The 12,173-nt window shown below is 37.6% G+C and overlaps 1 protein-coding gene across 4 annotated transcripts in view; it reads left to right on the top strand.

The window, feature by feature from the left end:
• The window catches only part of snama (something that sticks like glue), a 51,695-nt gene extending 42,199 nt beyond the window's left edge, over nt 1-9,496 (top strand). For all 4 annotated transcript variants that reach the window (XM_072296548.1, XM_072296546.1, XM_072296547.1 and 1 more), the window contains one exon: nt 5,420-9,496. In XM_072296548.1, the coding sequence (XP_072152649.1) occupies nt 5,420-7,922 (2,503 nt within the window). In that variant the 3' untranslated portion in view covers nt 7,923-9,496. The remainder of the gene's footprint in view (nt 1-5,419) is intronic.
• Nucleotides 9,497-12,173: the final 2,677 nt, after the last annotated feature.

The following is a 12,173-nucleotide window of genomic DNA, read 5'->3' as shown; positions in this document are numbered from 1 at the left end:
TCTGATTTTTTAACCCCCCTCATATCCTTGAAACGCATCCATGAAGCAGCCCTACAACCTCCCCTTTTGAATTACGTAACGCTGACCTGACACCCCCCCCCCCCCCATTTTAAAAAAATCAAGAAAATGCTGAGAAAACAGCTGAAAAAATTCGGGTTTTTCTTTTTGGAGATATTTCTCCAAAATATGACAGGAAAAGATTAATAGAGGCGTGAAAATACATGATAAGATTTTGTTTATTCATAATGTTACCGGAAAAGTGCACTCGAACAATTTTGAATAAGTTAACTATTGCACAAATAATACTGAAGTAAAGAAAGGAGAAGAAGGTTCAAGAAGACACAATACTCTTACAGTTTTACAAGTTTTGTCAAAGTTTATTTTCCTCCCGCCTCGGATTCGTAAATGCTGGGCTTGACCCCTCCCCCTAAGTGCATTATATAACATATTTGAAGGACTCCTATCTCACAAATTCAGAGTCCTGAGGCAGTATTTATAATAATTTATTTTTTGAGGATGAAAGACCGTCCCCTGTTAAGCAAGCATAAAGGGTGTGTTTGTAAATAAATCGATTGATTGTGTTGACAAATCATCAATTAAAATTAAAGTAATGGGTAAAAAAAATAAACATTGAGGCAGCATACTCTAAGCTTTCTACAAATTCCTCAATTTTTTTAGCCCTCTAGTTAACAAGCAACACTTGGTTTCTTAACCCCACCTCTTGTCACTATGTCCTAACTTTTGTAAACTGCAATCTTACTATTTCCAAAAGCAATGGATTGTGAGAAGAAATAAGTCTGTTTTGAAAGGCTATTTTTAGTATGTTTTTAGCTTATTAAAAAGCCTCCTGGCTATCAAGTGAGCAGGATGTATAATGTGTTTACACTCATCTCCAATTACTATTTTTCTAGTAAGATGAGCGACATATTTTATCCTGTGAGAGCTCGAAATTTTGGATACCGTCTCAAAAGGTAGGAGCAAAAAAAAATACGAGTCTTTTAGAAAGCAAGGTTGCCACAGTCAGGGAAACCAGTAAAACCGGGATATGTCAGGAAATTTAAAAGTCAAGGAAAACCGGGAAATATCAGGGATAATTTGTTAAATCTTCTTTATTTGTTTTCTAAAACGGGTTTGAGGTTTCGGACTACAAATTTTGCCTAATAACTATTTTCAATCATGTCTTCTTAGCCATTCGTCATATCTTCAATTGTCAGGGAATTTCAACAAAATGTGTCAGGGAATTTCAATATCCAAATTCTGTGGCAACCCTGAGAAAGCCGAGAGTATGCTGAAGATAGCTTTCTTTATTGCTTTGATGTGTTTCCGTCAGCTCTGGAAAGACCAAAGGCATTGAAAGTTCGTTCCAAAAGACTACGTTTAAGAGGAACTAAAGACAATCCTGCTGTCATGTGTGACGATCCCATAGGAATCAGTGTTTAAAAAAAAAAAAAAAAAAAAAAAGATGTATCATGATGTCAATGCACTAAAACACGCACCAAGTGTTTCTGTACATTAGTCATCAGAAAATCAAGGAGACCAGGAAATATAATTTTTAAGCAAGAATGATTGTTACAGTAATTTTCAAATGCCCCATTGAACCCTTATGTAGTTGTCATAAATTCCCATAATTACTCTAGAAAGAATCATCTTGATATCTTCTTTCCTAAAAATGAATGAGCAAGTATTCATGATAGTACAATCCTTCTACAAATCATGTATATCTATATTGTTCCATATTGTGAGAAAGTATTTCAGTCTTCATGTATCTCGTTGTAAGTCATCCTGTTGGTCTGTTAATCGCTCCCGTTTCATGGCTGCCTGAAATTTCTTGTCATTCAATCTGAGCACGCGTTATCGATGTCCTCCACTCATGCCTCAGGATTGAAGAACACAACCGTTGAATTTGCGATGCCTCCCCGATCAACCGTATTTTCCCTCAGCTGTTGATGGAATTGGTTCTAGCGTGAAATGCACACCAGATTTGTTCCTAGTTATTTTTTTATTTCATTTTTAAGATTGTAAACTGATCAATGATTAATGCCTTTGATTTTATCAATGAATAAATTAAATTTGAACTAAAGTTCCTTATAATTTGAATCCTTTTCTAAAACTGATTAAATATTTCTTGTGTCCTCCTGAAAGTGAAAAAAACTTTTTTTTTTTTTCTAAACTTTATCAGGCAAGTCTATAGGATAGTTCAAATAAATAATTTTCTTTCTTTTACTGAAGATTTTTATCCTCAGGATTTTAAAAGAAAAAGCTTGGTGAAAGAAGCTGCTCTACGGCAATACCATCAAAACAGAAGAGCCATGAAGGCTTATTGTTGATACCTGGCCTTGATATGGTCTGTAGTACATAGTAGCTTCTTCAAATGTTGTGCTCAAGATATCGTTGCCATTGATTTTGGGGATGGTAAATAGCGGCTATTATAATAACTGCGTCTTAAGTTTGTACTGCATGTGAAATTTAATGCTAGTAAAAGATTAATAGGAAAAGTCACAGAATACAATTATTAACTAAAGACTCAGAAAGCTCCAGGAAATTAGTTTCCAGTGAGGCGCATGCCTAATAGATTGATCCACTTAAAGAGTAAGACAGAGGATCCACCTCCTCGCTTTTTTTATGAACTTTCAATGCTGAAATGAGGGCAGTAGATCCTCTATGCGATAGCATGCGCTGAAATTTTCTGTCTTACTTGCACTGCATTTTGTCAAAAGCCTGGCTCACCTATGTATCCTTACATGTGAGATAAACAGGCAAGTCAAGCTGCTGCTTGCGTAGTCGGCCCACGCCAAGGAAGAATGCTGTACGAGTCTTTAAATATGACCCTATACCTTGGGTAAAATACAGATTTTCAGAGAAACTGGTTGAAATTTTCCTTCCAATTTTGCCGATAATTTTAGTCTTTTTTCAATCTAAAGTATCTGAAAACTTTCAGGGAAAATATGCAAAGCTTTTCTCAGAACAAATATTTTATCGGGTTTGTTTTTTTTGGTGGGTGGGGGAAGGGGGCTATGTCCAAATGTTCTTACAACCCTCTTTCTTAGCACGGCATTAGTTCCTTTCTGTCTCACTCATGAGCTTAAAGGTGAGCCCGGTAATATGCTTGTGAGAGGAGATTTAAACAAAAGTCATTGCTTTTGTAGAAGGAACTCTTAAGTGGATTTCAGGTGTTGACTCCAAAAATTAAGTTAACATTTAAAAATAGAGTTTTACTCTGGTGCCTCAAGTTTAGGAGATAAGGAGCCTCTAAATTTCCAAAGAATTTTAAGTTGTATAAGAATTCAGACTAAGCTCGATAGAGAGAGAGGTCAATTTGAGTCATCATAAGTGAATAAAGGAGTGAACTAGTCAAATATCATTTTTTTACCATTTAATACTTAACAATCATTCTACTTATAATAGAGGTATTCAAAATTTAGAGCGCTGAGAAGAAACTGTTTCTTAATTTTCTTATTTTAGAGCAAGAAAACCCTATTTTTATCAGGTCGGGTTTGTAATACAAGGACATCGTTTTCATCCGAATATTGACAGAGAGAGTGCAAACATGCATATCGTGTTTATGATATTTCAAAATCTCCACTCCCATTTTATTTGATAAAAGGAAAAAGGAGCAAAACTTTTGTTTAAAGTTTTTACAGAATTTCTTAACACAGAAGGAAAATCATGGAAGCTCTCAAGAAATGATGTTGAGTAATTTTTTCATTCAGAAAATAAATTTTAATAGGAAGTTTTCAGCATTGCAAATCGAGAAACGCGTTTTTGCAGTTTCGCCATCAACATGCTCGTAATGCACTCCTTTTTGCTCTGATTTCAACAATTCAATTTCGATCTCTTGTGGGCACAAGCCTCTTTGCTTGCCCAACCTCTCTACAGTTGTTTTAGGCCTTGTCCACACGAGCGCAGTTTGGACGAATAAGTTCTGCGAACTGGGGAGTTCTAGAGACAAGTTATAGCCGAATTATAATGAGTTCCTGGAACAAGTACCGCGAACCGTGCTTGTGTGGACAAGGCCCTACTTGACTCTTTTTCTGAAAGAGTTTCACAAAGAATATTCAGATAGGAACTAAATGGATGCGGGAATTTATATTAAGAGCAGAAGTATTCAAAGAAGAGAAAACTACATTCAAATGTAATTTTATTTTTTTCAATCATTCTTTTTGCTGCATGAAAGCAGATTAATATTGTGATGCTCCGGAATCTCAAAGGACTTCCTAATTGAATTTTTGCCCATGCTATGTTCCTCAAATTTTTTAATCTCAATTAAGTTGCACCCCTCCGCATTACAAAGGTGGTCACTGAAATATTAAAAACAAATTGTGGAGCGCTTCGCTCGTGATAAAATGAAATTATTAAGGAAATTTTTAAACGCAATTCTAATGAGTCCCGGCAATCTTGTGTAGGTTAGAATGAACATGAGTATACAGCTCGCAGTAAATAGTTTAGGATAACTATAAATCACCGGGGACTAGCAATTTTGTTTCTTTGGACATAAATTGTGCTTTGCACATCATACATGATAACAGGTCAAGTTTCAGTTTTTGCAATTCAAAATATAACGACAGAGAATTGCTTATGTTGCCAACCTGCGTTGAAATTCAGCCTAAAACTGGAATTCTCATTACGAAAGGAAAAAGCTCATTCCAGCACAATTTTTCTCAAAGAGATATGCTGTTTGGTGCAACACTAGGTTTGACTCGTCAGGAAGGCAAGTGTGGACGCATTTCAGTTGGTTCCATTATCAGCACAATGCAGCCACCTGCTTTTTGCCCCCAAGATTGAAGAGGTGGTAAAAACCAGGCCAAAGATTGGACATACAACCCCGACGGCAAGCAAACTTACTGTCTTTCAGTGAGGGAACTATCCAAATAGCTCTGCCTTAGTCGTAGCTAGGCAGTGTTCCTGCGAGCTGATTGCGGTTCGATGCCTGAGTTGTTTAGACAGAGTGTTGATGATTTTGCCAACATGCCAATCTAATAATTTATAATAAAAAATTGTAATAATTCGCTATTTTCTCACTTATGAGGTAAATTTGGACAATTTCAGTGTATCCATTGTATTTTTCGCAAAATTTTGGCAAAGAAATAGCTATTGTGGACCAGTACCCAGTCCATTAAATTTAAGTGCTCAGAGGGTTTCGCTGATTTCATCTTTACAAAGCTTCTGCATTCGTGTTCTCTTAACATTTGCTGAGACATCTTTCTAGGTACACACTTAACAGATAACCTCTCATTTTATTACATTTTTACTGTGGTCATGTCTTCAGAAAAATTAGAGCTCTTTGAATTCTTAAAATGCAAAATTTTAATATTCATATGTTTCTACCACTGAAAAGGGCATTTTCTTGTTCCAAAATCCTTTTCAAACATTTCAATTTGTAATGGTTGTAGTGAATTCATATCTTTGTTTGTTGTTCTAGGTATGGTGATAGAACTCGTGGAGGCAATTATAGTCACTCGGATACTCTCAACTATAGTAACTCAAGGCGTTTCAATGACACAATTAGACCTCCAGGGGAGTCTGGAGACTACTATGGTAGGGATCCTGGTTTTGATGATAATCCTCGAAGCCCACGTAGAAGCAAAGAACAGATCAAAGAACCTGTGCAACGAATGGAACACCGACAGGATCGGAATGATCATCGCGGAAATCGAAATTCTGAATGGAGCACACGAGAAGTTGAAGCAGACTTCCGAGATCGACCATCTGACTATGAGGGTAAAGTGTATTCACGAAAATCTGCCTCCCCTGTGCACAAGCATTCTCGAGGACGGCATGGTAGAGATTTTGTTGAAGATAATGATTACAAAAATGTGCAAGTGTACAGTGCAAGTCGTTATCCTCCTGATAACCGAGGAGTCAATATAAATCATAGTGTGCTAGTTGACGTTAAACGTGAACCTTCCGCTGATAAAGATTATGAAAAAGAAAAGCGCTCAAAAGATCGTGAGAAGGAAAGAGAAAAAGAGAAAGAGCGTGAAAGAGAACAAAGAGAGAAAGAAAAAGAGAAGGAGAAAGAGAAAGAGAAAATTAAAGAAAAGAAAAAGAAAAAGTCTGATACTGATAAAAAAGAAAAGAAAAAGAAGAAGAAAGAGAAAGATAAGGAAAAAGATAAAGAAAAAGAAAGGAAGGAAAAACCAATAGATGCAGTGAATGTTCCAGTAGAGAATGATGATACGACTGTTGCTCCAGTAATGGCAGAGGATCAATTGGATGAGGAAACGCAGAACCTAGGAAAAGCTGAAGAAAGTTTCAATAATGAAATGGCAATTTCAGAAACAGAACCAGTACCAAATACAGAGAATACGTCTTCCACTGAAGGAGAGGATTTAAATAAGACTGATGAAAATGTACTATTAGCAGAAGTTCCGGAAAAATCTAAATGGGAATTAGATGAAGATTTACCGATTACAGAAGACAAAATGAGTGTAACTCAAGAAATTGATGAAAATACACAAGGTGAAGATTCAAAAGCTATCACCTCCGAGGTTTTGATGCGCGCTGAAAATGTTATATTCCAACGAGGGGATAGTAATGCAATACGCTCCAGTGGTGCACCCAGCAGTGGGTCCAGTAGCAAAAAGTCAAGCCCTGACACTGTCAAAGTACCTAAAGAAGAACAAGTCACTAAAACAAAAGAGGAACCAGTCCTCAAGAAGAAGGAGGAGCCAATTGTCAAGAAAAAAGAGGAACCAGTTCCTAAGAAAAAAGAAGAGCTAGCTCCAAAGAAAAAAGATGAAGCAGCTCCTAAGAAAAAAGAGGAAGCAATCCCCAAGAAAAGAGAGGAAGCGATTCCGAAGAAAAAAGAGGAGCTGGTCCTAAAGAAAAAAGAGGAAGCAGTCATTAAGAAAGAGAAAGTAAAAGAAGAACCCCTCGTGAGGAAAGAAGAAGGTGAACTGAAGCTATCAAAACAGGTTAAAGCCGTTAGTCTTCCTGGTGAGAAGACGAGGAGCTCAAGGGAGACAAAGAAGACAGGTCCTTCTTTTAATGTCACATTGCCTGCAAAATCACCTGTCAAAGAGGTGAAAATTGTACACATTGAACCAGAGCATAGAATTTCTGCCAAAGATCGATTAGGCCCTAAAACCGATGGTAGTGATGAAAGTCTTAGAGCAGCCAAGCATCAGAAAACCTGGGGCTCAGATCGCAAATACCTAGAGCAGAGGATAGTCATCCATTCTGACCATTCTGGTCCATTTTTAGATAAATTACCACAACTGGAGAAGAAAGTCCACCATCATCATAGCCATGACAGGAAAAAAATCAAAGATCGCTCTAAAAGTAAGTCACCCTCTCGCCATAAATTGAAAAAAGAGAAAAAATTAGCTCGAGAGGAAGCAAAGAAGCAGAAGCATGCTGCTAAAGAAGCGGGAAGCCGAGAATTACATAAAGAGCTCAGCAATCCAAAGATAGAAGTTGACCGAAAAAAATCAATAACCCTAGACGAGTCGACATTTGAGCCCGATTATGACGCTTTGTCACATTCTGAATCGGAGCTGGAGGTCCCTGGCGAGGAAAGGCTTTTAATTCATGAACCCATGATCATTAATGAGAGTGCCGAAGAAGCAGAAGAAGTAATATTAAAGAAACGATCAAGATCAAAGAGCGATGATGTTAGAGAAGCGCAAAGCAAAAGAGTAAAAGTAATCGAGGTCGTGAAAGCTGCTTCCTCAGCATCATCTGATTCTGAGTCGAGCAGTTCAAGTGAATCTAGTGAAGAGGAGAAGGAGAAAAAGAAGAAAAAGAAAAAGAAGTCCAAGAAGAAACGCAAGCACAAAAAAAGGAAAGTAGAAGTATCCTCTGATTCAGATGACTCGGATGATTCATCTGATGAGTCCCTTGTTGAGACAAAGAAGAAGCACAAGAAAAATAAGAAGAAAACTCATAAGAAAAAATCGAAAAAAAAGAAGGCTAAAAAATAAGTTTTTTTTTATTTCATTTGCAGATACTGTAATTCTTTCAAAAAATATTACAGTTTTTCTTTTAAGATAGTAACAATGCAGGTCAACAAAACAGAGGCGCTCAGTTTTCAACCATCATTTTATTTTCTGAGAATTTTCCCCATAACAACTTGAATAAATGGCGGACTCTTTGAAACCTGGATTTGAATCAAATTCAATTCGTTTAGCGCCCCCGATTCTTAGTTTTTCCTGTAAATATTTTTTTATACATGTATTTTGTGCTCTCAATCACCCTGTGGACTCGAAGTCTGATCACAAAGATGATACATCAGAATAAAAAAGGAAGAAATTGTTTCCCATTCATACTGCATTTCACATTTGTTTTGTTTCTTGCCCCAGAAGATTTTTGTCTCCAAAATGTAAGGATCGATGTAGGTGTTTACTTGATATGTGAGTTTTTATTTGATCTTTTTTTACTTGGATCAGTTCCAAAGTATTTTTTTTTATCCTTTTTCCCTTTTTAAATTCTAATTTTTATGAGACTGTGTAGGCATATCTAAGGTATGCACACTCCTCTACATCGAGCTTTACCTTTATCATCAAGACACTCATTTGTTCGGATTTTTGTCCGAACTTTATCTTACTTTGGATGCAAAACTGTAGGTTGTTCTACATTAACTTTGTTTGTAAAGGCAGAAAGTAAAAATTACCTTTTTTCTTTATTTCACAATGCTATGTACTCCCCTTCATTATGTGATCCTTTCCTCGCTGAAACTTCTATTTTCAGACACTTTAGGAACTTCTGGGTTTTCTTCTTTGTTGAACACTAACCTCCTGCCTTGTGTTTCCCCAGTCCAGCCGAATTGTGTCTGATTTAGCGATTTTTGTATTTTATTCGTTTATAACAAAAATAAGTGAAGAAATGATTTTCTGAGTTGACCCAAGATGTTAGCTATTTTAGATACTAGTACAGTTACTCTGGTGGAAAATTCAGGAAAAACCATAGTAACCACAAAACGAAAAAAGGAATCTTTCTTTCCAACGCATGTTTCCATCAATGTAACATTTCAGCCAGAGTAAAAATGATCACAAAACGAGAGTGCATAAATTAATAACATTGGTGACACTGCAAAAACGTGAATCTCTGTTCGCAACGCTGCAAACTTCCTGTCATAATTCATACCCTAAATGGTAAAATACTCAGCATCATTCCTTGAAAACTTCCCTGATCTTTTTGCTTCATGTAAAGTACACTCTGTGGAAATTTCAAGCATTAGTGTTGGTTTCCCTCCCTTTGATAAAATAAAATGAGGGCAGAGATTTTGAAACACCAAAAAGGAGGTTTGCATTTTTGCAGTTTCACTGTCAGTAACTAGTATATCACAAAAAAATTTAAATTCTCAAGATTGAGTTGGACTCTATTCCAATTTTTTTCAGTCTAAAGCTTCATCACTGCAAAATTTTGGATAGTCCGAGGAATACAGTCATCTGTTAGAGTAAATTAAATAAATAAAATATAACACTTGTGTAAAAATAAATTTCCTGAAACGTATCGAGAAAAAAATGAGAATTTTCAATTTTTTTACGCGGTAAAATTCATTTTCAAGTGACAGTGTTTTATGAAAGCAGTCAATGAAAATTTTTTAATGTATGCTTTAGTCAGTGCAAATTTGCTTGTTCTGTATAAAGATTGAGGCTGTTAAGAAATTGTAAAATGTAAATTATTCTTGTAAGTGCATTACTTTAATAATTTTTTTTTTAAAGTTTCAAACTTTCTACACATAGAGTATATGTCATTTCATAAAAAGTTCGAATAATAATTGAAGGATTAAAGTATGCATTTATCGAGTCAAAGTGAAACAGGAGTATCATTTGTAAAATTGTAAAATAGGAGAAAGGCTATTACTGTACGAGTGCATGCAACATGTTGACAAGAATGAGCTTCGGTCTTGCTCTCTTTAACTGATCTGACGGTGGACATTAACTTACTATTAGGCAGAAGAAATTTGTACATATATTGCTCTGTTTGTTTTTACACCTCTGTATTTTGTTAGAAAGAGTTGATTACATTTATCAATAAACAAGTCTAAATTCCTAAAATCCAAGTTTTTAATATCCTCTCACTTTTACCTTTTCCCTATTTTACATCTGTTGAAAAAATAACCTGGATTGCAGGAATGCATGCACCATTTTGTTGATTATATTCTAGGACCCTAGTGCCATTGACTTTAAAAAAAAGTTAAAAAACTCCTAAATGTCGAAGAGAAAATTCTTAAAGAACTATTTGAATAGCTGCTTTAGGAAACCTGTTTTGTTGTTAAGCATCAGTATGAGTACCTTTTAGAATTGATCACATTTTGATGCCGATTTTTTCATGTAATTTTTCACATTTTTACTCTGAAGAGAACAAGGTGCATTTCCTTACTTGCAGTGTTCGAAACTCACAGGCGCAAACGCACCAAATGCTTCTAAAAAATCGGCCACGGCGCCTAAAAAATGAAGGCTCTGCGCCAAAGTGGCCCCTTAAAATTGCCCCCTAAAAATCTGGATTTTCATAGGAAGTCACATAAAGAAAGAAAGACAAATCTATTTGAATTAAAAAAACTCAGAATTGTCAGCACTACAAGTGAAAGCTTTTGTTATTCTTCACGATTTCATTTTTAGTGCTTTTGTCTTCCCCAAGTTACAGCTACTTACTAGTTCTGTTATGAAAACATCTTGCGTCTAACTTTTTCACTAAATGCGCCGTAATATATAGGCAAAAAGTCAATTTAGCCCCTAAAAAATGTTCAATGGCGCCTAAAAATCGGGCTTGATGCGCCACATGGCTCCTTAAACTTGAGGGTGAGTTTCGAACACTGCTTACTTGTGCAAGAACTCCATATTTCAACCGTAATTCAAACTCCATTATTTCCAAACTGTATTTCAAAAAATTAAAAACTAAACCAAAATTAACTGGAGCCTTAGGGCAAAAAGAAAGTTCAAACTGACTTTCTCTTTCTTAGAAATTGAATTTTAGCAGGAAATTTTTCCTAGAGTATATTTTAAGACTAGTCTTAGTCGATATTATGAACACCTCAATCTGTTCAAAAACTATGCCCAGGTACTCCAGTTGCCTTCTAAGCCTCCCACTTCAGTTCTACATTGTCAGCTCAATTAATTAGTTTATTAATGCATGATTCTAGCCATTGTTCCCACGGTCCGAAGGCAATTATTTTTATAATACTTATTATAATTTTAAATCTGCACCTTGCTAAATATCGATTAAATAAGGGACCAAAGTCTGTCAGGTAAAGCTTTTTAAAAAATGAATGAGTGTTCCCTTCAATTTATGAAGCCCAAAATCTTGAAAAAAAGGCAGTTAAAAAGCCTTGTAGAAAAAAATTTTAAAAAATACTTTTGGAGGAAGCTGTTAAAATACAGTATTTATTTTAATGTCTCCCTCAATCTTTCCCCTGCACAAATGTATGAATACTTAAATCCTGTTACTACAAACACAAATACTTGGTTGCCAGGGGGGTCAGCCCCAGTTAAGGGCCTCTTGGTTGCCAGGGGGGGCAGCCCTAGGGCAAGGCCTCTTGGTTGCCAGGGAGGGCAGCCCCGGGGCAGGGCCTCTTGGTTGCCAGGGGGGGGGGGAAGCCCTGGGTTAGGGCCTCATGGGTGCCAGGGGGGACCGCCACCGGTTATGGCCTCTTCGTTGCCAGGGGGGGCAGCCCCGGTGGAGGGCGTCTTGGTTGCCAGGGGGGGCAGCCCCGGGTTAGGGCCTTTTGGGTGCCAGGGGGGGCAGCCCCCGGTTAGGGCTTCTCGGTTGCCAGGGGGGGCAGCTCCGGTTCAGGGCCTCTTGGTTGCCAGGGGGGGCAGCTACAGGGCAGGGCCTCTTGGGTGCCAGGGGGATCAGCCCCCGGTTAGGGCTTCTTGGTTGCCAGGGGGGCAGCCCCGGGGGAGGGCCTCTTGGTTGCCAGGGGGATAGCCCCGGGGCAGGGCTTCTTGGTTGTCAGGGGGGGGGGGAAGTCCCGGGTTAGGGCCTCATGGGTGCCAGGGGGGACCACCACCGGTTATGGCCTCTTCGTTGCCAGGGGGGGCAGCCCCGGGGAGGGCCTCTTCGTAGCCAGGGGGATAGCTCTGGGAGTAGAGAAATTCCGATGAAAGAAAATAATCCGATATTAGTATCAAATCCCATGTAGGTACTTGGAGGCGTAGAATCGATTCCGCGTGGTCCCGAGGCTCGCCGGAGCTTCCTGAACCGAGAAACAGTAAAAAACGAGTGTTAAT

Source organism: Bemisia tabaci, chromosome 2, assembly GCF_918797505.1.
Source record: "Bemisia tabaci chromosome 2, PGI_BMITA_v3".
Lineage (NCBI taxonomy): Eukaryota > Metazoa > Arthropoda > Insecta > Hemiptera > Aleyrodidae > Bemisia > Bemisia tabaci.
This window is presented reverse-complemented; position numbering and strand designations above follow the sequence as displayed.